At 46.0% G+C, this 27,731-nt stretch overlaps 1 protein-coding gene across 1 annotated transcript; it reads left to right on the forward strand.

The window, feature by feature from the left end:
• The first annotated feature begins 315 nt into the window (after nucleotides 1–315).
• On the forward strand, nucleotides 316–27,485 carry dync1h1 (dynein, cytoplasmic 1, heavy chain 1). The gene is made up of 78 exons (XM_070979791.1): nucleotides 316–687; nucleotides 1,899–1,986; nucleotides 2,166–2,339; nucleotides 2,468–2,723; nucleotides 2,870–3,056; nucleotides 3,177–3,448; nucleotides 3,571–3,798; nucleotides 3,957–4,610; nucleotides 4,756–5,178; nucleotides 5,330–5,509; nucleotides 5,607–5,756; nucleotides 5,887–6,033; nucleotides 6,214–6,354; nucleotides 6,540–6,716; nucleotides 6,859–6,969; nucleotides 7,074–7,193; nucleotides 7,291–7,530; nucleotides 7,633–7,788; nucleotides 7,996–8,109; nucleotides 8,199–8,309; nucleotides 8,405–8,614; nucleotides 8,759–8,905; nucleotides 8,994–9,160; nucleotides 9,240–9,413; nucleotides 9,547–9,901; nucleotides 10,007–10,201; nucleotides 10,289–10,571; nucleotides 10,688–10,788; nucleotides 10,902–11,061; nucleotides 11,259–11,499; nucleotides 11,585–11,768; nucleotides 11,889–12,101; nucleotides 12,201–12,439; nucleotides 12,545–12,701; nucleotides 12,828–13,052; nucleotides 13,190–13,420; nucleotides 13,568–13,708; nucleotides 13,848–14,081; nucleotides 14,244–14,450; nucleotides 14,604–14,725; nucleotides 14,855–15,020; nucleotides 15,161–15,324; nucleotides 15,539–15,668; nucleotides 15,790–15,923; nucleotides 16,045–16,159; nucleotides 16,251–16,412; nucleotides 16,548–16,762; nucleotides 16,972–17,176; nucleotides 17,312–17,485; nucleotides 17,656–17,775; nucleotides 17,923–18,043; nucleotides 18,336–18,531; nucleotides 19,243–19,360; nucleotides 19,450–19,665; nucleotides 19,759–19,971; nucleotides 20,160–20,287; nucleotides 20,410–20,563; nucleotides 20,668–20,814; nucleotides 20,959–21,109; nucleotides 21,247–21,500; nucleotides 21,662–21,796; nucleotides 21,888–21,982; nucleotides 22,063–22,237; nucleotides 22,398–22,473; nucleotides 22,570–22,730; nucleotides 22,828–22,939; nucleotides 23,047–23,107; nucleotides 23,181–23,304; nucleotides 23,422–23,535; nucleotides 23,664–23,834; nucleotides 23,958–24,175; nucleotides 24,283–24,386; nucleotides 25,399–25,607; nucleotides 25,828–25,981; nucleotides 26,123–26,265; nucleotides 26,382–26,550; nucleotides 26,767–26,891; nucleotides 27,026–27,485. Exons 1-78 carry the CDS (start codon nucleotides 438–440, stop codon nucleotides 27,152–27,154), a joined length of 13,923 nt encoding a protein of 4,640 aa, XP_070835892.1. The 5' UTR covers nucleotides 316–437; the 3' UTR covers nucleotides 27,155–27,485.
• Nucleotides 27,486–27,731: the final 246 nt, after the last annotated feature.

Raw genomic sequence — 27,731 nt, forward strand, 5'->3', positions numbered from 1 at the left:
TAATTGTCATTTTTAACATTATATTTTCACTGAATTACTAACACCATTATTAAAGATTTATCTTTTTGTTTTTAACAACTTTGTTGTAAAAGATGATGTGGATTTCTCGATTTATTGCTGCATCATTGGAGACAACTCCCTTTCTCCCCCTATCTGTCAGACACGGTTAAAACAAAAAGAGAAAAAAAGTGATTCGTTCCATTGCATTGTGGGTATTGAAGTTGTTGGCATGCATAGTCTAGCGAAACACTCGTTCCTATTAAACTACAAGTACCACAATTCATTCCGCTAATAAACTTGACGGAAACAATTGCGGCGTTTTGACAGCGGCACTGAGTTGACCAGCTCGGCAGACAGTGCAGCCTCTGAGACAGCGGTAGCCTCGTTTCTTTGTTCACTTTCACGTCGCGACGGGTCCTCGGTGACCACCTTGAAGCATGTCTGACGGAGGGGGGACGGAGGAAAACTCCGGCACCATGGAGGTGTCGGCCGTCCAGACGGTCGCCGATACTTCGGTGCTGCAGAAGCACGTTCGGAAATTGGTACCGCTGCTCCTGGAAGATGGCGGAGAGGCCCCGGCCTCACTGGAAACCGCCCTGGAGGAGAAGAGCGCCGTGGAGCAGATGCGCAAATTTCTGGCTGATCCCCAAATTCACACCATCCTGGTCGAGAGAAGCACACTCAAAGGTACACATAGGAAGAAGCTAGCTAACATTTGACTGACAGGACAATTCAGTGGTCCGTTTGTATGAACGCAACATATCTGTAACTCGAGCTGTTGCATTCGTCACCAGCCAAATGTCTTTAAACCCAATCTAAGATAACTAAGTTAACGGTGTGTGTGAGCTAGTTAGCATTATTTTTACAACCGGCTACATTACAATGTTAACCTATCTTGCTATTTCTATGCATGACAATGCTAAATTGTAAGGCGACTGCGCCACACTGGGTGGGGAAGAGAAAACAGAGCTAATGCTAAAGTCTGCTGAGATGCTCAGTGTTGACATTAGCTGTCATGTTAAGGTGTAATATTAGTTACCGTAAACTGCAGTCAATGTACATTTTGCCGTGGCAGTGTAGACTATTATACAAGTCAGTGCTGCTAGCGATTTATCTGTAAAGCACATTCAGCGCTAATAAATCCACAAGCCCTTATTTGAACAAAGGCAAAGAATGAATCCTCTGTAGTAGCTACAAGTCATGTTGTGTGCACCTTCTTTGGGTTTTATCATGTGAACAAGCTCGTTTCAATGAACTTATTCTCCTCAGTTTCTTCCAGGCAGATTTAGTCTGGGCCTCAGAGCCACTTAAGTTTTAAAAGTGCTGAACCTTGATCCCTTGATACTGCACATGACCAGCTACTGAATCTGAGCCTGACGGTTTTTATATTCCCAGCTAGATAGCGGCTGCGCCATCCTATCCATGGTTTCACTTAAAGGATACTGATGCTGCAGTGCGCAGAGTGCAGAGTGCAGTTCCTGCTGATTTCCTACAAGCCATGACCTCACTTGTAAAGGAGGGTGGTGATGTAGACGGATGGAATAAAATTGCACTTGTCATCATACTGGAACATGGCTAATTGTAATTGTAATTTTCTTCCTTTCTTTCCTCATTCTTTGAAATGTATGATTTTAATGTATTTTTATGCTTCTGTATAGCACTTTGAATTGCCTGGTGTATGAATTGTGCTATACAAATAAATTTGCCTTGCCTTGCCTAAGAAAGGGATCTACTATGTTTTGGCTATCGGTATCACATGGTGATGCCAAACATCGACTTGGTAATACTGTCCCACATTTTACTTGTTAGTGTAGAGGATCTTATCATTTGGTTTCAGGGTGGAAAATGGCTGTTGCAGACACTCATTGATCATGATTTTTTTGATTGGTTCTTCACAGAGGACGTTGGAGATGAAGGAGAAGAGGAGAAGGAGTGCATCACTTATAACATTAGCATTGACATACACTATGGGCTCAAGTCAAACAGGTAAATGATGCATGTACTGCACTTCTTTTTACATGAGTAAAACTGGGGAAAACTCCCTTTCTTCGTATAACCTGCACTATAACAGATCATTTTAACATTTTATTGATAACACTCCATGCTTCCACGTACTTTCTGTTAATTCTGAACTATGAATGTCTTCACTCTTTCTTCCACTACAGCTTGGCTTTGATCAAGAGGACGGGCGTCATTGATGCAGACAAGCCCATATCAACCCAAGTTCGAGTTCTGACCTTGAGTGAGGATTCTCCCTACGAGACGCTTCATTCCTTCATCAGCAATGCTGTCTCTCCTTTCTTCAAGTCCTACATCCGCGAGTCTGGCAAGGCAGACAGGTAATCCTCAAAATGTGTCTTCTGATAAAACCTTTCATCTCAAGCTGAATCATTAACTCAGCATGGAGGAATTCTGTAACATTGGCAGATAATTCAACTGGAATATAATCTGTGTCCTAACCCTCTAGGGATGGGGATAAGATGGCTCCCTCAGTGGAGAAAAAGATTGCTGAGTTGGAGATGGGCCTTCTCCACTTGCAGCAGAACATTGAGATTCCTGAGATCAGCCTGCTCATCCACCCCATCATTACAAACATCGCCAAGCAGTGCTATGAGCGTGGGGAGAAGCCCAAGGTCACAGACTTTGGTGACAAAGTGGAGGACCCAACCTTCCTTAACCAGCTGCAGTCTGGAGTCAACCGCTGGATCAGGGAGATCCAAAAGGTAAGAGGCATTCGCAAATTTCTGTCTCAAATTTAAACAAAACAATGCTATTAGACTTGACATAATCACAGTTCTATGGAAAAATATTTTTCTTTCTTACACTCACCACTGGTTTTATTTATCTCCTCCACTTGTACTTTTATCAGGTGACAAAGCTCGATCGTGACCCAGCATCTGGCACAGCCTTGCAGGAGATCAGTTTCTGGCTGAATCTGGAGAGAGCCCTCAACAGGATTCAGGAGAAGAGAGAGAGCCCCGAGGTTCTGCTCACACTGGACATCCTCAAACACGGAAAACGTTTCCACGCCACTGTCAGCTTTGACACAGACACTGGTGAGTGGTAACCAGTTCAAACAGCTTTTCTTTGGCTTGTTTTACATCTACTGCCTTTACTTTGCATGTATTCCTGAACTCAGTGTGATTAATTGTTTGTCCTCACTCTGCTTCTCACAGGTCTGAAACAGGCTGTGGAAACTGTTAATGACTACAATCCTCTGATGAAGGACTTCCCTCTCAATGACCTGCTTTCTGCTTCGGAGCTCGATAAGATCCGCCAGGCCCTGATGGCCATTTTCACTCACTTGAAAAAGATTAGGAACACCAAGTACCCAATCCAGAGAGCACTGCGCTTGGTAGAGGCCATCTCCAGGGACTTGAGCTCCCAGCTCCTCAAGGTGTTGGGCACCAGGAAGCTCATGCATGTTGCCTACGAGGAATTTGAAAAGGTTGGTGTGGTCGAGTTGTAGCGTGAACTAAATAAATGTATTTTTTCCCAGATATATGTTCGTTCTTGAGCCACCACAATCCTATATGTCTTCATAAATGTCCTTTAAACTTCTGTATTCAGGTGATGGTGGCATGTTTCGAGGTGTTCCAGACCTGGGAGGATGAGTATGAGAAACTGCAGGTGCTGCTGAGGGACATCGTGAAGAGAAAGAGAGAGGAGAACCTGAAAATGGTGTGGCGTTTGAGCCCCGCCCACAGGAAGCTCCAGTCACGCCTGGATCACATGAGACGTTTCAGAAGGCAGCACGAGCAGCTGAGGGCTGTCATCGTCCGTGTGCTGAGGCCTCAGGTAAAGCACAGTCAGCGTCTGTGATGGCCATACTTGCCATTGCTTATTTCATGATCATTATAATGTTGTTTTCCTGTAGATCCTGACAAAATAGTGATTGCTGTCTGGTTTCACCAACACTTGTTTGATAAATTGTTCTGTTATCCTTTTGTCTCCAGGTGTCTGCCGTGCCTCAACATGCACCTGGAGAGACAGTTGAGCCTCAAGACATGAAGGTAGCTGGAGTTCTCTTTGATGCTGCCGATGCCAATGCTATCGAGGAAGTCAACCTGGCATATGAGAATGTCAAAGAGGTCGATGGCTTGGATGTGTCGAAGGAAGGCATGGAGGCCTGGGAAGCCGCCATGAAGCGTTATGATGAACGCATCGACCGCGTGGAGACCCGTATCACTGCCCGCCTGCGTGATCAGCTGGGAACCGCCAAGAACGCCAACGAGATGTTCCGCATCTTCTCCCGCTTCAATGCTCTCTTTGTGCGTCCCCACATCCGTGGCGCTATCCGGGAGTACCAGACGCAGCTCATCCAGCGTGTGAAAGATGACATTGAGTCACTGCATGACAAGTTCAAAGTGCAGTATCCTCAGAGCCAGGCCTGTAAGATGAGCCATGTCCGAGACCTGCCGCCTGTGTCCGGCTCCATCATCTGGGCCAAGCAGATCGACCGTCAGCTGACTGCTTATATGAAAAGAGTGGAGGATGTGCTGGGAAAAGGCTGGGAGAACCATGTGGAGGGGCTTAAGCTGAAGCAGGATGGAGATAGCTTCAGAGCTAAACTCAATACTCAAGAGATATTTGATGACTGGGCTCGCAAGGTATGGAGCTGATCACAGACATAAATATAATATTTTTAATCTTACTTTTTGACATTTTTTTCAAATACTTAAAATTCTTACAATGCATGTTTGTCAACTCTTGTTCTGTTGTAAATATGTGTTATGCCTTTCTTTTGTAAATCAGGTGCAGCAGCGTAACCTTGGCGTGTCTGGCCGCATCTTCACAATTGAGAGCACTCGTGCCCGTGGACGAACCGGAAACATGCTCAAGCTTAAAGTCAACTTCCTCCCAGAGATCATCACCTTGTCCAAAGAGGTCCGCAACCTCAAGTGGTTGAGCTTCCGTGTTCCTTTGGCCATTGTCAACAAAGCCCACCAAGCTAACCAGCTGTACCCGTTTGCCATCTCTTTGATCGAGAGTGTGCGCACCTATGAGCGCACTTGTGAGAAGGTGGAGGAGAGGTCCTCCATCTCCCTGCTGGTGGCTGGGCTGAAGAAAGAGGTTCAGGCTCTCGTTACTGAAGGCATCACTCTGGTCTGGGAGTCCTACAAGCTGGACCCTTATGTTCAGAGGCTGGCTGAGACGGTCTTCAACTTCCAGGAGAAGGTCAGTGTGGAGGAGCTGTCACCATAAAACATTTATATACATCCCGCATAAATACAGACACTTACTCAGAGTCATTTTAGAAGTGCTATTGTTAAATTGGTGCAGATTTTAATTCTAATTTGTTTTTTTCCTGCTCTTTGTTGTTTTCCAGGTGGACGATCTCTTACTGATTGAGGAGAAAATTGATCTTGAGGTCCGCTCTCTGGACACTTGCATGTTCGATCACAAGACCTTCAGTGACATCCTCAACCGAGTCCAGAAGGCTGTGGACGACCTGAATCTCCACTCCTATTCCAACCTGCCTATCTGGGTCAACAAACTTGACATTGAGGTCAGCGCCACAAAACAACAATATGAGAAGCTTTGTTTCTTTTATCACAGGGCCAGCTTGAATGGTTTTTTAACAGGATTGATTTTTGTTTTCTTAGATTGAGCGTATCCTGGGAGTGCGTCTGCAGGCTGGCCTTAAGGCCTGGACCCAGGTCCTCCGTGGCCAGGTAGAGGACAAAGCTGATGTGGACATGGACACAGAGGCTCCACAAGTGAGCCACAAACCTGGAGGAGAACCCAAGATCAAGGTAGACATTGTGAATGTAGTGACTCTTTCTTGCCTTATGTTGTGTTTTGTTTTAAGGATTATACATCACTTAAAAAAGTATGTATTTCTGGACACAGTTGACTTACTGTTCTGTTATTTTCTCTCCCCAGAATGTTGTTCATGAGCTGAGGATTACAAACCAGGTGATCTACCTGAACCCACCTATTGAAGACTGTCGCTACAAGCTCTACCAGGAGATGTTTGCCTGGAAGATGGTCATCCTTTCCCTTCCCAGGATCCAGAGCCAGAGATACCAGGTAGCGATGTCTGAACGGTCTGAGTAATAGGGCCGTGATTCCCACTGCAGAAAGCCATGAAAAAGAATGCATGACAGAATGTCTGTGTTGATGAATGATGAAGAAACAAGCCACTTTGAATGTTATGTTGAATTATGTTTAATTCTAGAACAGATAGGATAATCCGTCCTTCTTCATTAGGTGGGAGTCCACTACGAGCTATCAGAGGAGGAGAAGTTCTACAGAAATGCCCTGACCAGGATGCCAGATGGTCCTGCAGCCTTAGAAGAGGCCTACAATGCAGTGGAAGACATTGTCAATGAGGTGGAGCAGTATGTCAAGGTAAGAGTCATGTTTATGTAGCAACACAAAAAAATGTGGTGTCGTACTTCAGGTTTACTGCTGATAGGATTACTTTGTTTGAGGAACAGATTTAAAAAATGTCAATTTTTTCTTCTTTACATACCTTATCATTTACATTAGTTTGTGAGTATTCATCTCTTTTCTTTGTTACCCCTGTTAAACAGGTGTGGCTGCAGTACCAGTGCTTGTGGGACATGCAGGCTGAGAACATCTACAACCGTCTGGGCGAAGACCTCACCAAGTGGCAGGCACTGTTGGTCCAGATCCGTAAAGCACGTGGAACCTTTGACAACGCAGAGACACGGAAAGAGTTCGGACCTGTGGTCATCGACTATGGCAAGGTAATGACCTACAGTTCTTGGTATTGTAAAAAATTCAAAAGGTATATTTTTATTTATAATGTTTTTTTTCTGTTCCATCATTTGCGGTGAAGGTATGTCTGTTTGCCTTTCACTAAATATTTGTGTTTGTCCTTGACAACAGGTTCAGTCCAAGGTGAACTTGAAGTATGACTCCTGGCACAAAGAAGTGCTCAGCAAGTTTGGGCAGATGCTCGGCCAGAACATGCAGGACTTCCATGCCCAGATCTCCAAGGTAACGCATAATATGAGGAAGATTTCTTTTGACTGACATTTGAGGAGATTATTCTATGAACAGTTTTTTTTCTCATCACATTTGTTTTTCCGTTTCCTTAATAGTCCCGTCAAGAACTGGAGCAACATTCTGTGGACACGGCGAGCACCTCAGATGCTGTCAACTTCATAACATATGTCCAGACTCTGAAGCGCAAGATCAAACAGTTTGAGAAAAATGTGGACGTAAGTGCTCTAAAACATTCAGTATCCTTTCCTGCCTTCTTTGCTTTAAGACCGTCAATTTAGAGTTTAATCAGCTTCTCCCTCCTTTTACCCGTAGTTGTTCCGTAATGGCCAACGTCTGCTGGAGAAGCAGAGATTCCAGTTCCCTCCATCTTGGCTCTACATTGACAACATCGAAGGCGAATGGGGTGCGTTCAGTGACATCATGAAGCGCAAGGATACTGCCATCCAGCAGCAGGTGGCCAACCTGCAGATGAAGATCGTCCAGGAGGACAAAGCTGTGGAAAACCGCACCACTGACTTGCTGAATGACTGGGAGAAGACAAAACCAGTTGCTGTAAGAGAAATGAAATATCTAATGAGATTGGAAATGCATCATCCAGCACAGTCAGTTTTTTTTTTTTATTTAACTTGTCTAACTTGTAATTTGTTTCATCAGGGTAACCTGCGTCCAGAGGAGGCTCTTCAATCTCTGACGATCTATGAGGGCAACTTTGGCCGTCTGAAGGATGAAAGGGAGAAGTGTGCCCGAGCCAAAGAAGCTCTGGAGCTCACTGACACTGGCCTGCTCAGCGGAAGTGAAGAGAGAGTGCAGGTAATGCCAGCAAACCTTCACATAACAGCACTTAAAGTCAAAAATCAAGTAACAGTAAACATCTCACAGATGTCGTTTGGAATGTTTAAACCCATTGTGCACAAGTTACAGCTCTTATCTTTACTTTATTAGATGTTCCAAAACCTTAGCGATGCCTAACAAAAAAAGAAAACATTTCTCTTGACTCTGGTTCTCTCTGGGCTGTAGGTGGCACTGGAGGAGCTGCATGACCTGAAGGAGGTTTGGTCTGAGCTGTCAAAGGTCTGGGAGCAGATCGACCAGATGAAAGAGCAGCCGTGGGTGTCCGTGCAGCCTCGCAAGGTAACAGATCAACAGTAATCATTCAGGTCATTGAATCTCTCTTTATTTGTGAAATCCTTAGTATAACTGTTGCTGTTTTGTGTTCGTAGCTTCGTCAGAGTCTGGATGCTCTTTTGAACCAGCTGAAGAACTTCCAAGCAAGGCTGAGACAGTATGCCTCCTATGAGTATGTCCAGAGGCTGCTTAAAGGATACCTCAAGGTCAGCTAGTGTTTCCCACTGAGCACAAAGTTTGACTCCGAGGAAAACTTACAAATGGTTTGTTAAATTCCCTCCCCGTTTCTTCCGCTCACCAGGTTAACATGTTGGTGATTGAGCTGAAATCAGAGGCTCTGAAGGACCGCCACTGGAAGCAGCTGATGAAGCGTTTGCATGTGAACTGGGTCCTGTCAGAGCTGACCCTGGGACAGATCTGGGATGTGGATCTGCAGAAGAATGAGATGGTGGTGAAGGACGTTCTCCTGGTAGCCCAGGGAGAGATGGCTTTGGAGGAGTTCCTCAAACAGGTAAAGAGAAATGCCCTGAAGAGATTATGCAGTGTAGTTGTGATCCTCATAGTACAATTCCTGCACAGCTTCCAATCCAAATTATTAAAATTTACTCTGGCTTGTTGACCTTTTATTAATTATTCTGTGGTGTTTGGTCCTCAGATCCGTGAAGTGTGGAACTCGTACGAGCTCGACCTGGTGAACTACCAGAACAAGTGTCGTCTGATTAGAGGCTGGGACGACCTCTTCAACAAGGTCAAAGAACATATCAACAGTGTGTCTGCCATGAAGTTGTCTCCATACTACAAGGTAAACAATGACATGTTGTATTCTGCACAAATATCTTAAGTTTTCAGAACTGCATCAACACCATGCTCCTCTTCTTTCTTTCTCCCAGGTGTTTGAGGAAGACGCCCTGAGCTGGGAGGACAAGCTGAATCGCATCATGGCTCTGTTTGACGTTTGGATTGATGTCCAGCGTCGCTGGGTCTATCTGGAAGGTATCTTCACCGGCAGCGCTGACATCAAACATCTGCTGCCTGTAGAAACCCAGAGATTCCAGAGGTAAATGAAAAGAAGTTGCTGCTGTAACAGTGTTTTCTACTAGAACCATCTTTAATTAATCTATATGTTTATTCCACAGTATCAGCACAGAGTTCTTGGCACTGATGAAGAAGGTGTCAAAGTCTCCCTTAGTGATGGATGTGCTGAACATACAGGGAGTGCAAAGGTCTCTGGAGCGACTGGCTGACCTTCTGGGGAAAATCCAGAAAGCCCTCGGAGAATACCTGGAGAGAGAACGATCCTCATTCCCCAGGTAAGAAGATGACGCGGGAAAAAAGGAACTGTGCACTGTTGTCAGTGTGCATTTAAAACGCAAAGCTTACAAAACTGATTCGTACATTCGTTCACTGTCCTTAATTGATCCATCACACTCTTCCTGTTTCCAGGTTTTACTTCGTGGGAGACGAGGACCTGTTGGAAATCATCGGAAACAGCAAGAATGTGGCCAAACTGCAGAAGCACTTCAAAAAGATGTTTGCTGGTGTTTCCAGCATCTTGCTCAACGAGGACAACACTGTGGTGCTGGGAATCTCCTCCCGTGAGGGTGAAGAGATTCTCTACAAGACACCAGTCTCCATCACAGAGCACCCCAAGATTAACGAGTGGCTGACGCTGGTGGAGAAGGAGATGAGGGTGACACTGGCCAAGCTGCTAGCTGAGTCTGTCACAGAGGTCACTTCCTTCAACAAGGGCACAGCCGTTGACCTGAGTCAGTACATCAACTGGATCGATCGTTATCAGGTTGGTGTTGAGAGCTTTTATGGTACACACAATTAATCATTCAACATCCATGGAAATCAGTCAACGTGTTGATGTAATTTTACTTGATCGGTTTCCTCTTTTCAGGCCCAGCTGGTGGTCTTGTCCACTCAGATTGCCTGGTCTGAGAACATTGAATCCGCCTTGACCACCATCTCTGGTGGGGGAGACATGACACCCATGCAGGGAGTGCTGTCAAACGTGGAGGCAACCCTCAACGTGTTGGCTGACACTGTGCTGATGGAGCAGCCTCCACTCCGCAGGAGGAAACTGGAGCACCTGGTCAGAGGGAATATTTTTATATACATTTTTAAAGAATGATGTCTGATGAGAAAGTGTATCTGAAATCCCTCTTTTGCTCCACCTTAGATCACCGAGCTTGTGCACCAACGTGATGTGACCAGGACTCTGATCAAAGACAAGATCGACAACCCGAAGTCGTTTGACTGGCTCAGCCAGATGCGCTTCTATTTTGACCCCAAGCAGACAGATGTCCTGCAGCAGCTGTCCATTCAGATGGCCAATGCCAAGTTCAACTATGGCTTCGAATACTTGGGTGTTCAGGACAAACTCGTCCAGACCCCACTGACAGACCGTTGCTATCTCACCATGACGCAGGCTCTGGAGGCCCGTCTTGGAGGCTCACCATTCGGTACAGAAGCTTTTTTTGTACACACACACAAATAATCAATGGAGATGTAGATTTTTAAGAAAAGTACAGATTTACATATGAAACAATCAGCTTCACTGATTTTGTTGTCTGTTTAGGTCCTGCTGGCACAGGGAAGACTGAGTCAGTGAAAGCTCTGGGTCATCAGCTGGGCCGCTTTGTCCTGGTCTTCAACTGTGATGAAACATTCGATTTCCAGGTGCACAAACACATTCAGACTCTTTCAGCTATCATTTGCTTTCTATTAAAGGATGTGGCAGCTTCTTATATTGGTTCTTGCACTCACAAGTTGTGACTCTTTCTTTTTTTTAGGCCATGGGTCGAATCTTTGTGGGTCTTTGCCAGGTGGGAGCATGGGGCTGCTTCGATGAGTTTAACCGTCTGGAGGAGAGAATGCTCTCCGCTGTCTCCCAGCAGGTCCAGTACATCCAGGTGGCCTTGAGGGAGCACAGCAACCCCAACAGAGACAGGAGTACGTTATACGTGTGGAAACTTAGTTGTTATAATAAAGAGACTGTGCTTAGTATCTTTAAACACCAGTTGCCAAAAAGGAGAGAAATGCTGTTTTCATTTTGGAAATCGTTTCACAGAACAGAGAAAAATTGTCCTTAAATTTTATTTTACGTGGCAACTGCATTGTAAATAACTACATATCTGCCACGCCCTCAGGTGTGCCAGTCACCACAGAGCTCCTGAACAAGCAGGTGAAGGTCAGTCCAGACATGGCTATCTTCATCACCATGAATCCTGGCTACGCTGGCCGCTCCAACCTGCCCGATAATCTGAAGAAGCTGTTCCGCAGCTTGGCCATGACCAAGCCCGACCGCCAGCTCATCGCCCAGGTCATGCTGTACTCTCAAGGTTTCCGTACAGCCGAGATCCTCGCCAAGAAGATTGTGCCCTTCTTCAAGTATGTACTGTTTCAGAAAAATGTAGCTTTGAGAGAAATTTGTGAGCTTTTCTTCTCTTGAGTTCATCCCTTCCCTCTGTTTCAGACTGTGTGATGAGCAGCTGTCATCCCAGAGTCACTACGATTTCGGCCTCCGAGCTCTGAAGAGCGTGCTCATCAGCGCTGGTAATGTCAAGCGTGAGCGCATCCAGAGGATCAAAAAGGAGAAGCTAGAGCGCGGAGAGGTGGTTGATGAGAATGAAATCGCTGAGAACCTCCCCGAACAGGAGGTATAGAAAATTATATATTGTTATTATTATGAATGGCAGCTCTGGCAGATTTTAGAATCCAGCTCAAAATTTTAGGAGCTTGTACAGTTATTTCACTCAGTCTGTGTCTTGTTACTGTAGATCCTGATCCAGAGTGTGTGCGAAACCATGGTCCCCAAGCTGGTGGCAGAGGATATCCCTCTGCTGTTCAGCCTGCTGTCAGACGTCTTCCCTGGAGTCCAGTACCAGCGTGGAGAGATGACTGCTCTGAGGGAGGAGCTGAAGAAAGTCTGTGCAGAGATGTACCTCACCTATGGAGATGGTGACGATGTGGGCAGCATGTGGGTGGAGAAGGTATGTAGCTAAATAAAGTGAACATACATCTTATTGAGTGCCCTGCTTGCATTGTGATTAGTCACTGTACTTTTCTGAAAATCTGTAATCCTCTTTCAGGTGCTCCAGCTGTACCAGATCACACAGATCAACCACGGTCTGATGATGGTGGGACCCTCAGGTAGTGGGAAGACCATGGCATGGAGGGTGCTGCTCAAGGCCCTGGAGAGGCTGGAGGGTATTGAGGGTGTGGCCCACATCATCGACCCCAAGGCCATCAGCAAGGACCACCTGTATGGAACCCTGGACCCCAACACCCGTGAATGGACCGATGGCTTGTTCACACACATCCTCAGGAAGTGAGCTCTGAAACACATTTCTTTGTTAAGTTTACAAATCAACTCAATTGATCTTTATTTTGCCAATTTGGACTTTTTGGGAATGACATTTCTTTTGCATTTCAGGATCATTGACAACGTTCGAGGTGAACTGCAAAAGCGTCAGTGGATCATCTTCGATGGTGACGTTGACCCCGAGTGGGTTGAAAATCTTAACTCAGTCCTGGACGACAACAAGCTGCTCACCCTGCCCAATGGAGAGCGTCTCAGTTTGCCACCAAACGTAAGAGCACAGCACTTCAAAGACAAATGTTTGTGTTTGTCTCATTATTAGACTTTAATGGGACAAAAACAGAAGCTGAGGAAAGCTTGCTGCATTGACTTGTAATTATTCTCTCCCTCTCTCTAGGTGCGTGTAATGTTTGAAGTACAGGACCTGAAGTATGCCACCCTGGCCACTGTGTCTCGCTGTGGTATGGTCTGGTTCAGTGAGGATGTCCTCAGCACTGACATGATCTTCAACAACTTCCTGGCCCGCATTCGCAGCATCCCATTGGACGAGGGAGAGGATGAAGCTCAGCGCCAGAGGAAGGGCACAGATGACGAGGAAGAGACTGCGTCACCAATGCTGCAGGTGAATTAAAGGAAGAAAACGCATAATGAGAAAAAAATAAGACCTTTGAAGTGAGGAAAATGTGTATCAATTCATCCAAGAGGGATATTTTGCAACATTTCTTCTTAACTGATATTCTGTTACATATTTCACACTAGATCCAGCGTGATGCTGCAGCTATCCTGCAGCCTTACTTCACCTCCACAGGCCTGGTGATCAAGGCCTTAGAGCATGCCTCAAAGATGGAGCACATCATGGACTTCACCCGCCTGCGCTGCATGGGTTCCCTGTTCTCGATGCTGCACCAGGCGTGCCGTAACGTGGCGCTCTACAACAACAACCACCCTGACTTCCCCATGCCCATTGACCAGCTGGAAAAGTACATGCAGGTAATGTTCTGCTTTCTGCTCTCCATATGACCAAAAGAAGCATACTGTACATGATTTGTTGTTGTTATATCAACTTGGGACTTAAGCACTGCAAAGAATATGCATTTTCTTAAAACTGATCAATTTTGTGGCATTATCTTTCTCCAGAAATATCTGATCTACGCTGTGCTGTGGTCATTCTCCGGTGATGGACGGCTGAAGATGAGGGCTGAGCTTGGAGAATACATCCGTCGCATCACCACTGTAGCCCTCCCCGCTGCTCCCAATGTCCCTATCATTGACTACGAGGTACAGCCTCTTACTGTTAACTGTGCATTTAAAAGAAAATATTTGCTTTCACTGACTTGCAGATACAGAGAATCAAACAAACTACTGCAGTCTCGTAATTTCAGAATGACCATAGTGCCGCTTTCTTTGCATCGTGCAGGTGTGCATCTCGGGTGAGTGGCAGTCCTGGCAGGGCAAGGTGCCTCAGATTGAGGTGGAGACCCACAAGGTGGCATCCCCCGATGTCGTGGTTCCCACCCTGGATACTGTTCGTCATGAGGCTTTGCTTTACACGTGGCTGGCAGAGCACAAACCACTGGTGCTGTGTGGACCACCCGGCTCCGGAAAGACCATGACTCTGTTCAGCGCCCTCAGAGCATTGCCTGATATGGAGGTGAGAATCTGGATGAAAGACTGATAATAAATCTAGAAAATCAGTTAAACGTGACCACGGAACTGAGAAGTTGTAATCGTTTTATTTTTAATGGGGTTAAAATTGGGAAAGATTTTGTCATTGTCATTATGTTTTCCCATTTTTCTTCTAACTCTCTACCAGGTTGTGGGTCTGAACTTCTCCAGTGCCACCACCCCAGAGCTGCTGCTGAAGACCTTCGATCATTACTGCGAGTACCGCCGCACCCCCAACGGTGTGGTCCTCGCCCCCGTCCAGCTCGGCAAGTGGCTGGTGTTGTTCTGTGATGAGATCAATCTGCCGGACATGGACAAGTATGGCACACAGCGAGTCATCTCTTTCATCAGACAGGTATGATATACTGTTTACACTAGCTTTCCTTGTCTCATTTGCTGCAGTGCTATTTTATGGGACCGTGCAAACTGAAATCAAGGCAGAGTGAAATTTGTTGTTCCTCCTCATGTGTTGAATACAGTCCAGTGATAAGTACTGTTGTCTTTGCAGATGGTGGAACATGGTGGTTTCTACCGCACCTCAGACCAGACTTGGGTCAAATTGGAGAGGATCCAGTTTGTCGGAGCTTGTAATCCTCCCACTGACCCTGGCAGAAAGCCTCTCACACACAGGTACAGTTCTCAAACTCTACACCTGAACAGAACCATAATATGATACCATGACCGAACAGAAAAAATTAATATGCAAAAGAAATATTTCATATGAAGAGCAGTGACCATGTTGTGTTGTGCTGTTTCTAGGTTCCTGCGTCACGTCCCTGTGGTGTACGTGGACTATCCAGGTCCAGCCTCACTAACCCAGATTTATGGAACCTTCAACCGTGCCATGCTGCGCCTCATCCCGTCTCTGCGTACTTATGCGGAGCCTCTTACTGCTGCGATGGTTGAGTTCTACACCATGTCTCAGGTAAGGGAATTACTAAATATCTATATCAAGCTTACTGAATAGTGTCACAGGAAACTAGCATACAAACATTTTTCATTTGTTTTCAGTCACACTATTATTAATTTGTTCATGCAAGTAATTTCAATCTCTTTTCCCTTCAGGAGCGCTTCACCCAGGACACCCAACCTCACTACATCTACTCTCCCAGAGAAATGACCCGCTGGGTGAGGGGGATCTTTGAGGCACTACGGCCACTCGAGACTCTACCTGTGGAGGGGCTCATCCGCATCTGGGCCCATGAAGCTCTCCGTCTCTTCCAGGACAGGTGAGAGGCTGAGCTTTACAAATCAAAGAGAAGACTATTTTTACCTACTCTTGTGTTGATATAGTTAGTTACTTTGTTTGTTTGTTTATTTATCTGTCTGTTTAGACTAACTGATCATTCTGATAATGTGCCACTCAATAAATGCAGTAAAAAAGTATGTATGAAGAATGATGTTTTTGGTGATCATGTGGTTTGTCTTAATCCATTTTTCCAGGCTGGTTGGTGATGAAGAGAGAAGGTGGACAGATGAAAACATCGACATGGTCGCTCTCAAACATTTCCCCAACATTGATAAGGAGAAGGGGCTCAACAGGCCGATCCTCTACAGCAACTGGCTCTCCAAGGTAAACCAGAAACAGACCAATCATGCTGTGATATTCCTGCTTTGGTAATTATGCTGAAATATTGAGAACTGGCCACCTGTTTGATCTCTGTTTTCACTGAGTTTATTGTTTGTGAATGCAGGACTATATCCCAGTGGAGCAGGAGGAGCTGAGGGACTACGTGAAGGCCCGTCTGAAGGTCTTCTATGAGGAGGAGCTGGACGTCCCTCTGGTGCTCTTCAATGAGGTGCTGGATCACGTCCTCAGAATTGACAGGTGAGTAACAGCTGTGTGACCTGCTGACTGACTTCTCATGTCGTGTTAGGGTAGAAATGAGAATTTTAGGTCTGGAATAATAGTTTTTTAGTAAATTTTAAAACTGTTCATCCTCCTCCAGAATCTTCCGTCAGCCTCAGGGTCATCTCCTGTTGATCGGAGTGAGTGGAGCAGGAAAGACGACTCTGTCTCGCTTCGTAGCCTGGATGAACGGACTCAGTGTGTACCAGATCAAGGTTGGTACAACACATCTGAAGATACTTTGGGCCATATTACTACAATTGCAAGTCTGTGTTGATGTATTGATTTTTGTATGTGTGTTTTCAGGTACACAGGAAATACACTGGAGAGGACTTCGATGAGGACCTGCGTACAGTGTTGCGTCGCTCAGGTTGTAAGAACGAGAAGATTGCCTTCATCATGGATGAGTCCAATGTGCTGGATTCTGGTTTCCTTGAGAGAATGAACACATTGCTGGCCAACGGAGAGGTAACTGCCATCATGATCTGTTGTAGTTCCAACAGTTCATTGGGGAACAACATGAACATACTGCCTTTTAGTTTTCTGAGATCTCTATTTGGGTTTTCTGCTTTCTAACATATTGATGGTGCCTGTTCTGTGTAGGTTCCTGGCCTGTTTGAGGGAGATGAGTATGCCACTCTGATGACTCAGTGTAAGGAGGGAGCCCAGAAAGAGGGCCTGATGCTCGACACACACGAGGAGCTGTACAAGTGGTTCACCAGCCAGGTTATCAGGAACCTCCATGTTGTTTTCACCATGAACCCCTCATCAGAGGGCCTGAAGGACAGGGCGGCCACATCTCCCGCCCTCTTCAACAGGTACGCAGACACATTTGAATTCATTGATCACAACACTGACAAACAGGGAGTAGATACTACTATGTTGTGTTTATGTTATTTGAGAAGGAGCAATAATTGGGCCAGATTTAGCTATATAGGCTATTTTTCATGTGCAGCCCCTGGCAGGCTGAAAGCATACAAAAGCACATTCTATGTTACAACTACATGATGGTGTTTCTTTGTGTTAGGTGTGTGCTGAACTGGTTTGGAGACTGGTCCACAGAGGCCCTGTATCAGGTGGGTAAGGAGTTCACCAGCAAGATGGATCTGGAGAAACCAAACTACAAGGTGCCAGACTACATGCCCATCGTCTACGACAAACTGCCCCAGCCACCGTCCCACCGCGAGGCTATCGTCAACGGCTGTGTGTTCGTACACCAGACACTGCACCAGGTACAGATGTTGTTTACAGGTTTACAGTGGTGGGTAATGAGGTTTGCTTTAAAAGAAATGTGGCACGTGGAAATCCTGTAAAACCGAGTTAATACATTTAGCTAATGCATACTTCATATGTCACGCTCAACACAGGCCAACAACCGTCTGGCTAAGCGCGGTGGTCACACGATGGCTATCACTCCTCGTCACTACCTCGACTTCATCAACCAGTATGCCAACCTGTTCAATGAGAAACGCAGTGAGCTGGAGGAGCAGCAGATGCACCTCAACGTTGGTCTCCGCAAGATTAAGGAGACTGTAGATCAGGTACAGTAATTTTGTATTTTATTTAATTCAATGTGCTGCATAGATGCATTTTGTTGCACCTGTTTCTCAAAACCTGACAAGAGCTGGCCTCCAAAAACCCTGACGCTGTCATTTTTGTCAGTGCTTGCACTTGTCTGACTCCCTGATTGTACTTACGCTTCCTCGTCAAGGTGGAGGAGCTTCGTCGTGACCTGAGAATCAAGAGCCAGGAGTTGGAGGCAAAGAACGCCGCTGCCAATGACAAGCTGAAGAAGATGGTCAAAGACCAGCAGGAGGCAGAAAAGAAAAAGGTACACAGGAGGGAATTGAATTGTTTTTTCTTCTTCTTAAAGACAAACCTAACCTCTTCGTGTGTTGTGCAGTGATCCCTGTAGCCCTGCATTGCATGTCTGGATGAACCGATGCATCAAACTATACTGTTACGATTGTGATTTCAGGTGATGAGCCAGGAGATCCAGGAAGCTGTGTACAAGCAGCAGGAGGTCATCAAGGACAAACAGCTGAGTGTCAAGCAGGACTTGGACCAAGTGGAGCCTGCTGTTATTGAGGCTCAGAATGGTACAGAAGATTATCTCACAGCAGTCTTTGTAGTGCATTTGATGGAACAGATCATACACAACAACAGAACTATGTAATGCATTACAATGTGTGTTATGCTACAGATATGCCAAAGGATTGTTGACCTGTACCTGCCTTTCTTTAACATTTTCCATTTTATCTTACAATATTATCTCATAATCACTTCAAGTGCAAGGGCTTCCAATTGACACCTTTATCTTTACCTGCATCCTCCCTTCATCACTGGCCCTTCCTTGTCATAATCACATCCTTGTTCACCTGATGTTGATAGCCGTTAAGTCCATTAAGAAGCAGCACCTGGTGGAGGTGCGTTCCATGGCCAATCCACCCGCGGCCGTGAAGCTGGCCCTCGAGTCCATCTGCTTGCTCCTGGGAGAGAGCACGACCGACTGGAAGCAGATCCGATCCATCATCATGAGGGAGAACTTCATCCCGACTATTGTTAACTTCTCTGCTGAAGAGATCAGGTGAAATATGGAAGAATTTATTCTGCAATTGTGTACTAAAGCTCTCTCCCTCTCTTTCTCTGTCTCTCTCTGACTTTTCAATCTTTCTTTCAAATTTCTCCCTCTTTTGCCCTACATGCTCCATATTCTCCATTTCCTCTTTCTACTTCTATCTTTAAAACACATTATTCCTTCCCCCTAACCAGCTGTGAGCTCTATTAAGCGGCAGCACCTAGTAGAAGTGCGGGCTATGACCAATCCCCCAGCTGCAGTCAAGCTGGCCCTGGAGTCTATCTGCCTTATGCTGGGCGAGGAGACCAGTGACTGGAAAAAAATCAGACAAGTTATTATCAGGGACAATTTCATCAGCAGCATAGTCAACTTTTCCTCTGAGGACATGAGGTACCGGCGTCCTTAATGGAAGCACAAATGATATTAATCAATCAGTATGTCAATCAAGTGGCACCTGTGATCAGAATTTAATTTAGGTTTCCTGAATCAGACACTGAGCTGATGGTAACAACGATGCTGTCCTTGTTTGTGGTTTGCATCCCTTGCAGCGAAGATGGTAGAAATTGCACCTCCTCCCCACCCAATTAAAATTTCAATGATCCTGTGCAGTGTTTCATTTCCCGTGATTCATGATAATTGTTCCACTCTTCACATCGTAGTATTTGACAGTGCAGAGTGCTGCTGTATTCTGACGTCTTGGACTGTTTCTACTTTATCCAGCGACTCCATCCGTGAGAAAATGAAGAAAAACTACCTCTCCAACCCAAGCTACAACTATGACCAAGTCAACAGGGCATCTCTGGCCTGTGGACCTATGGTGAAATGGGCCATTGCTCAGGTGAGAAAGCCTAAACCATATGAAAGTGAAAATGACAAGTGGGTAGAGAGTACTCCTTTAATATGTAATATGTTGTACCCTTCCCTTAGCTTAATTATGCCGACATGCTGAAGCGCGTGGAGCCTCTGCGTAATGAACTGCAGAAGCTTGAGGATGATGCCAAGGACAACAAGACGAAGGCAGAGGAGGTGGAACAGATGATCAGAGACTTGGAGGCTAGCATCGCTCGCTACAAGGAGGAGTATGCCGTCCTCATCTCAGAGGCTCAGGCCATCAAGGCAGACCTGGCAGCAGTCGAGGCGAAGGTAACACTGTTTAGTCCCTTCTGTGTCTGTCTCTTTTAATCCAGTTCAAAGTATTTTGCAGCATTTTTCTGAACTCCTGCTCTCGCCTCTCAGGTGAATCGCAGCACAGCCCTGCTGAAGAGCCTGTCAGCTGAACGGGACCGCTGGGAGAAGACCAGCGAGACCTTCAAGAACCAGATGTCCACCATTGCTGGAGACTGTCTGCTGTCCGCTGCTTTCATCACCTATGCCGGCTACTTTGAACAGCAGATGAGACAGAACCTGTTCACTACTTGGTCTCACCACCTGCAGCAGGCCAACATTCAGGTAGTTAAAGCTCCAATACACAAACCAAATGTTGTTTTTGATCATATTATTGCCAGCAGCCAACGAACGATGATAACAGATATCCTCTGCCACATATCCTCCCATATACACAGCCATATGCTTTGTATTTTGTGTCAGATGACATGTATTATTCTAAACTCCTGTGGTGTCATATTTGTTCCTCCCAGTTCCGTACGGACATTGCCAGAACAGAGTACCTGTCCAATGCTGACGAGAGGCTTCGTTGGCAAGCCAACTCCCTCCCAGCTGATGACCTCTGCACTGAGAACGCCATCATGCTCAAGAGGTTCAACAGGTCGGTGTCTTTCTCATCTGTTTTTTTTTTTTTAAAGTGCTGAAAATGCTGATTAATAGTAATTAGCCTCAAGCTGATTTCACTTCCCATGTTGATCTATCCTACACAATTACGCTCTCTAGGTACCCGCTAATCATCGATCCATCAGGCCAGGCCACAGAGTTTATAATGAATGAGTACAAAGACCGCAAGATCACCAGAACCAGCTTCCTGGATGATGCCTTCAGGAAGAACCTGGAGAGTGCTTTGCGTTTTGGAAACCCACTGCTGGTCCAGGTACGAACAGCTACTTAATGCTGCCGACATTTTATCGTGCATTTGCCCTCGTATTTGCAAGGATTTGTTTATTTATAGTAATTTATTCTGTCTTTGTCCTTAAGGATGTTGAAAGTTACGACCCCATCCTAAACCCAGTGCTGAACAGGGAGGTCCGCAGGACTGGAGGACGTGTCCTCATCACGCTGGGTGACCAGGACATCGATCTGTCACCATCGTTTGTCATCTTCCTTTCTACACGAGACCCAACGGTGAGTATACTGTCAGGTTTAATCAATGGATAATGTAAGACTATTAGAGAAATACAGTAACAAAGTCTAAACGGAGTATTTCCCTCATTGAAATTGTACAAAGAAGTTCATCTCTTTTATTTGTGTGTGCGTGTGTGTGTGCAGGTCGAGTTCCCACCAGATTTGTGTTCCCGTGTTACATTTGTCAACTTCACTGTGACACGCAGCAGCCTTCAGAGCCAGTGTCTCAACGAGGTCCTAAAGGCTGAGAGGCCTGATGTGGATGAGAAACGCTCCGACCTCCTCAAACTGCAGGGTGAGACAGAAAAAAGAGATGTGGTAACACGATGAGAGGGCACAGCTGGGGATGATGATGAACACTGACAGGGGTGCGGGATAATTCAGAAAAGAGTTCAGAGAAATGAAAAAGCCAACTCTTCCTGTCTCTTGTAGGCGAGTTCCAGCTCCGTCTGCGTCAGCTGGAAAAATCCCTGTTGCAGGCCCTCAATGAGGTCAAAGGCCGTATCCTTGACGATGACACCATCATCACCACGCTGGAGAACTTGAAGAAGGAGGCAGCGGAGGTGACCAGGAAGGTGGAAGAGACTGATATTGTCATGGCAGAGGTGGAGGCTGTGTCACAGCAGTACCTGTCTCTGTCCTCTGCCTGCAGCAGCATCTACTTCACCATGGAGGCTCTCAACCAGGTCTGGACAGTTTTTTTTTTATTGATCTCCCGAACACTAGGCACATGCATATAAACATAAAAGCTCTATATTACACAAACTATAAGTAATATTTTTATGCTGTCCAATATGTGCACACTTGTAAATCAGGATTACAAATCCTTTTTTGTGTTGTGCTCCAGATGCACTTCCTGTACCAGTACTCCCTTCACTTTTTCCTGGATACCTACCACACTGTGCTGTATGAGAACCCCAACCTGAAGAGCATCAGCGATCATTCACAGAGACTCAGTGTTCTCACCAAGGACCTCTTCCAGGTTTGAACCGCACATTTTGAAAACAAAGAGACTCTTTTCTGTGGTGTTGTGATCGTAACAGACATAATCTTCTTATATCTTTTTTATGTAGGTGGTGTTCAACAGAGCCGCCAGAGGTATGCTGCACCAGGATCACATCACCTTTGCCATGCTGCTGGCTAAGATCAGCCTTAAGGGCATGACCAGGTAAGATCAATTACAGTAATGTGCCCCCAGTAGTGGTATTACATGAAACAACATGAATCTAAATCATTTCAATTTTCCAGTGAGCCGTCATATGATGCCGAGTTCCAGCACTACCTGCGTGGTAAAGAGATCGTTCTGACTGGCACGGCACTGCCTAAAGTGAAAGGTCTGACCACAGAGCAGAGCGAGGCCATGGTCCGCCTCAGCCGCCTGCCAGCTTTCAGTGACTTGGTGGACAAAGTTAAAGCTGATGAGGTGAGTTTTGACAGATACAGTTGTGATAATTAAACACAAGCTGTATATAAACAAACTTTATAATATTTATATAATTTATAAGTAGGCCTCTTATCAAATGCCTTTCATTTAATCCAAATGTACCAGTGATGCTATCTCTTTGTTTTGTTTTGCCCTTCAGCAATTCTTCATGTGGATTGAGAGCAACACTCCCGAGCTGGCTGTTCCTTACCTGTGGTCAGAGGAGAAGCAGTCAAGTGAGTGTATAGACTTATGCATAAACATTAAGGCCAAGCAGATATTATGATCTATATATTCTGTATACGTGACCTGCTCTGCTCTTCCCTGTTCAGCTCCCATTGGCCAGGCAGTGCACCAGTTGTTGCTGATTCAGGCCTTCCGCCTCGACCGTCTGCTGGCCATGTCGCACATTTTTGTCTCAAAGGTTTTGGGAGAGAGCTTCATGAACATCATCGAGCAGCCTCTTGACTTGGCTAATATCGTGGATAACGAGGTAGGAAACCAATATTTCTCCAATAATTTTTCCCTCCAGAGGCGTCTGCCACAGTGTTGTTGAGCCTGCGGCTGACTTTGCTCTCTTGTGTCTGTAGGTGAAGCCCAGCACTCCAGTGCTGATGTGTTCTGTACCCGGTTATGATGCCAGCGGACTGGTCAGAGATTTGGCTGCTGAGCAGAACAAACAAATCACCTCCATCTCTATTGGTAAGGAGGGAATAAGGTCATAGTTTTCACACACAAATAAGATCCTCAAGCCGAAAGTTCACTGAGGATATTGTTGATAAATGTTTGTGTGCTCATGCTGTCCACAGGTTCGGCTGAGGGCTTCAATAAAGCAGACAGAGACATCAACACCGCTGTCAAGTCTGGCAGGTGGGTAATGTTTCTTCTGTGTATTTTCTGTGCATGCACACTGGTTTTGTGCTGACTGGTGTTCATCCTGCAGGTGGGTGATGTTGGAGAACGTCCACCTTGCCCCCGGATGGTTGATGCAGCTAGAAAAGAAGCTCCACTCCATGCAGCCTCATTCCAGCTTCAGGCTTTTCCTGACGATGGAGATCAACCCCAAGGTAAACCGCATTTCCAGCATTTCATAATCTTGATAATGAAAACTTCTGTGACACTTCTTCGAGCCCCAAGGCTCCTGTTTTTTCCCTCAAAGTCTCAGTACTGTGTTTTCCTGCCAGGTGCCGGTGAATCTGCTTCGCGCTGGTCGTATCTTTGTGTTTGAGCCTCCTCCTGGTGTCAAGGCCAACATGCTCAGAACCTTCAGCAGCATCCCTGTGGCTCGCATGTGCAAGGTAACTTCATCTGGACTTCTGGACCAACACATACTCAACACCAAAAGCTCAGTCGTTACCATCAATGCTGTCTGCACACTTCCTCCACGTTTGCTATCTTAAGTACTTTATTTACTGCGCTTCCACAGGCTCCCAACGAGCGTGCTCGTCTCTACTTCCTGCTGGCGTGGTTCCATGCAGTCATTCAGGAGCGTCTGCGCTATGCACCACTGGGCTGGTCCAAGAAATACGAGTTTGGAGAGTCTGACCTCCGCTCTGCCTGTGACACTGTTGACACCTGGCTGGATGACACTGCCAAGGTTGGAGATTATTTCAGAAATCATAACGGTGTTTTAAATGTGTCTGCAAGAGAATTATGTGCTGTCAGTAGAAACTTATCTCAACAGTGCATGTATTTATACACTTCTTCTGTACACTCACAGGGTCGTCAGAATATTGCACCAGACAAGATCCCCTGGGCGGCTCTGAAAACCCTGATGGCCCTGTCCATCTATGGTGGCCGCATTGACAATGAGTTTGACCAGCGTCTGCTCAACACCTTCCTGGAACGCATCTTCACCAAGGGAAGCTTCGACAGCGAGTTCAAACTGGCTCTCAAGGTTGACGGGCACAAGGACATCAAGATGCCCGACGGCATTCGGTTAGTATGATGGTCTCACACAAGTGTACTCCAGGTTATTCATAGTCAAAGAATGATTTCCTGATGAGCTGAACTGGTTTAAAAATGTTGATTCTGATGTGTTGCAGACGTGAGGAGTTCATGCACTGGGTAGAGATGCTCCCCGACACCCAGACTCCATCTTGGCTCGGCTTGCCCAGCAACGCCGAGAAGGTCTTGCTCACCACTCAGGGTACGCCACATCCGGTCATCTCAGTCACCTGCACTGTGGTGTCACGGTCACTGGAAGACAACACTTCCTGATTCTTCTTCCTCAGCCCATCTCTTCAGATTTCATGTTTTCACAGGGCCGATCATTAACCATCTCTCTCTCTCTGTTTTAGTGTCTTAACATTTATTTTGACAGGGTGTCTCGGTGCAACAGTTTTCTGCCCAAAGTGTCCGCTTTGGACAGAATACTGTGTGTATGGTGCCAAAGAATATGTGCTCCCTCTGCTAATCTCTCATCCTCACCTCACCTGTTAGTTTTCTATGGTATCACTGTAGCTCCTACTTGCAGTCTTGTGTATCGTGGTCCTGCAGTTTAGCTGTGTAGTGGTAGCCATCACGCATCGCTCTGCCCAAAGGACGGGTGTGTGTCTCCTCACCCTCCAGCAGCTGTATTTCACAGCCATCATGTCGCTTTGCTAAAATATTACCTCCACTTCAACCTCAGATTAGGATTCAAAAGAGCCACACACCTTCCCCTCCCCTCAGCCACATCCCCCCCCCCCCCGTTTTGTCAGATTGATTTCCTCCTCCAAACTCCCACAATCCTGGCTGCCAAAGCATCCGCCCCTTTGACCACCTGCCATACTCCCCCTCTCCATCATCCTCTCTTCCACCCTTTAGTTTGTCTCTCAGACCCATCTCCCCACATCAGTTATGTTTATTTCTTTTACAGATCCAGTCAGTCAGGAATGCCGTTCATTTATCCTCTTTGGAAGTCTGTTCAATGTTACATTTAATGGAAATATTGCCTGAAGCCTTGTGTGTCTTCTGTCCTACCCAGTGTAGTCCTAATTTGTTTGTATGGCACCACTCCTTTTTGTTTTTTATGAAAACAAAGCTTATATTAACACACCCTCGAGGTAAACTGTTTGTTTCTTTGTTCCACTATTAATTTCTTCTCCCCCTACCTCCCACCATGGCCTTGTCTTCCACCTCCCTTCCCGCTCACTCGCCCCCTCTGCCGGGCTGCGCAGCCACTGACATGATGGGTAAGATGCTGAAAATGCAGATGTTGGAGGATGAGGATGACCTTGCCTATGAGACGGAGAAGAAGGAGCGCACTTCGTCCACATCTGATGCCCAGCCGGCCTGGATGAGGACCCTCCACACCACTGCCTGCAACTGGCTGCAGCTCATGCCCCAAATGGTCAATCCACTCAAACGCACAGTGGAGAACATCAAGGTAATGCAGAAATGAGAGGAAAGGTGGTTGGAAAGCAGACTTCATGGGACGGGCCTAAGATATTCTGTTGTCTTCAAGAAGCTGTACAACATCCTTGGCATTCACTGCTATGTTGATCATTTTTTTATGTTTTAAATGTCTCTGCTTGACTTGCGGCGTAAATCAGCCAAGCTTCTGTATTTGATTTCATGTCTTCTTTGTCCAAACACACAAATGCCAGGACCCACTGTTCCGGTTCTTTGAGCGTGAGGTGAAGATGGGTGTCAAGATGCTGCAGGAGGTCCGTCAGGATCTGTCCGATGTGGTGCAGGTGTGCGAGGGCAAGAAGAAGCAGACCAACTACCTGCGCACGCTCATCAGTGACCTTGTTAAAGGTACTTTCTCACCTTTTGAAGGTTTAACAGGGAAATCACTAGATACTTGTCAGTCATTGTCAGTCTTCACCAACAAGATGTCCACGAACAGATTATACTTTGAGGGAATAACTGGTACACACTGGTTTTTCTTCTCCCCAGGCATCCTCCCTCGCAGCTGGTGTCGGTACACCGTTCCAGTCTCCATGACTGTGATCCAGTGGGTGGCAGACTTCAGTGAGCGAATCAAGCAGCTGCAGCAGATCTCCCAGGGAGCTGCCAGTGGGGGTGCCAAGGAACTGAAGGTACTGTAGTATCAAGCATCGGCATTCAACAACCTGTGACTTTTTAATAGTGTTCCTTTGGAAATTGACAGAGCCACTCACAGTACTGCCGTTTTCCTTTTCTCCTCCTTCTCCAGAACATCCACGTGTGCCTCGGCAGCCTGTTTGTGCCAGAGGCTTACATCACCGCTACCCGCCAGTATGTGGCCCAGGCCAACAGCTGGTCTCTGGAAGAGCTGTGTCTGGAGGTCAATGTCACCACCGCCCAGGGAGCCACACTGGATGCCTGCAGCTTCGGCATCAAAGGTCAGACTCGTCTTCTGCTGTAGACAGGAGTTGCATAACAATGTTAAATTGTGGCAGTGCGACAGTAGAGGTATATATTGAGTTGAGAATTGCAAAAATTACAGAATTAAAAAGACAGGATAGCTAAAGAATAGGTCCTGGCAAATACTCACAGTAACAGTTGAGATCTGTAAAATTCAACTTTCTAATGTCCAACGTGGTCGCTGTTTCTCCCAGGTCTGAAACTGCAGGGAGCTACTTGTGCCAACAACAAGCTGTCTCTGTCCACCTCCATCTCCACTGAGCTGCCTCTCACTCAGCTCCGCTGGATCAAGCAAAGCAGCGCTGAGAAGAGAAACATGGTATGAAGGAGATACAGAACTGTTCATCTTTCTATAAAATAGTCTGCAGAGATGAGTTTGAGAAATACCTAAAGATGGTGTTAAATCCAGATTTTGCCTTCGCTCATCACGTTTAACTTTTCTTCTCATTGCAGGTGACTCTGCCCGTTTACCTGAACTTCACCAGGTCCGATCTCATCTTCACTGTGGACTTCGACATCGCCACCAAGGAAGATCCACACAGCTTCTATGAGCGTGGAGTCGCTGTCCTGTGCACCGAGTAGAAGAAACAAGTCTCTCCTGAAGACCAAAGTCTTCATTGTTAAACCACACGTAATCACGTACATTCATTACTTATTAATCACCATTTACAAAGTAGTTTGTAGCCTGTTGCATTCCAATATAAAACGTAGATGGGAACATTTGTGCATCAGTAATGACCATGTAACCATTCTTGATGTTTGTGGAAAGTGTCTTAGAGGGTCGAGGGGATGTTGTCAGATGGTAGATGAAGAGAAAATGAAGCGTGGGAAAGGAAAGTTGGAAGTAAAAGTTTTTACGAAAGAACCTGTTTTTAGAAAAAGTGGAATGAAATAAACTGCATTAATATGTTCATCGTTGTGTTTGTGTGCCGGTGAATGAAAGTCAGTATCATACAGCTTATCTTTGTCCCTGTTACTTCTCCTCATGATAAATAAAATACGAGGGGGATCAGCAAGAATCTATCAAAAACATTTCAGTACTGCATGAATTCTGAGTTTAAATATGGAAGATTCATAATAAATGAAATTGACATCATGAACAGGGAAACATCTTAAATGTCTGACAACACTTCAGAGGGGAATCCCAGCACTGTGTTGG

This window comes from Chaetodon trifascialis, chromosome 14, assembly GCF_039877785.1.
Source record: "Chaetodon trifascialis isolate fChaTrf1 chromosome 14, fChaTrf1.hap1, whole genome shotgun sequence".
NCBI classification, from domain to species: domain Eukaryota; kingdom Metazoa; phylum Chordata; class Actinopteri; order Chaetodontiformes; family Chaetodontidae; genus Chaetodon; species Chaetodon trifascialis.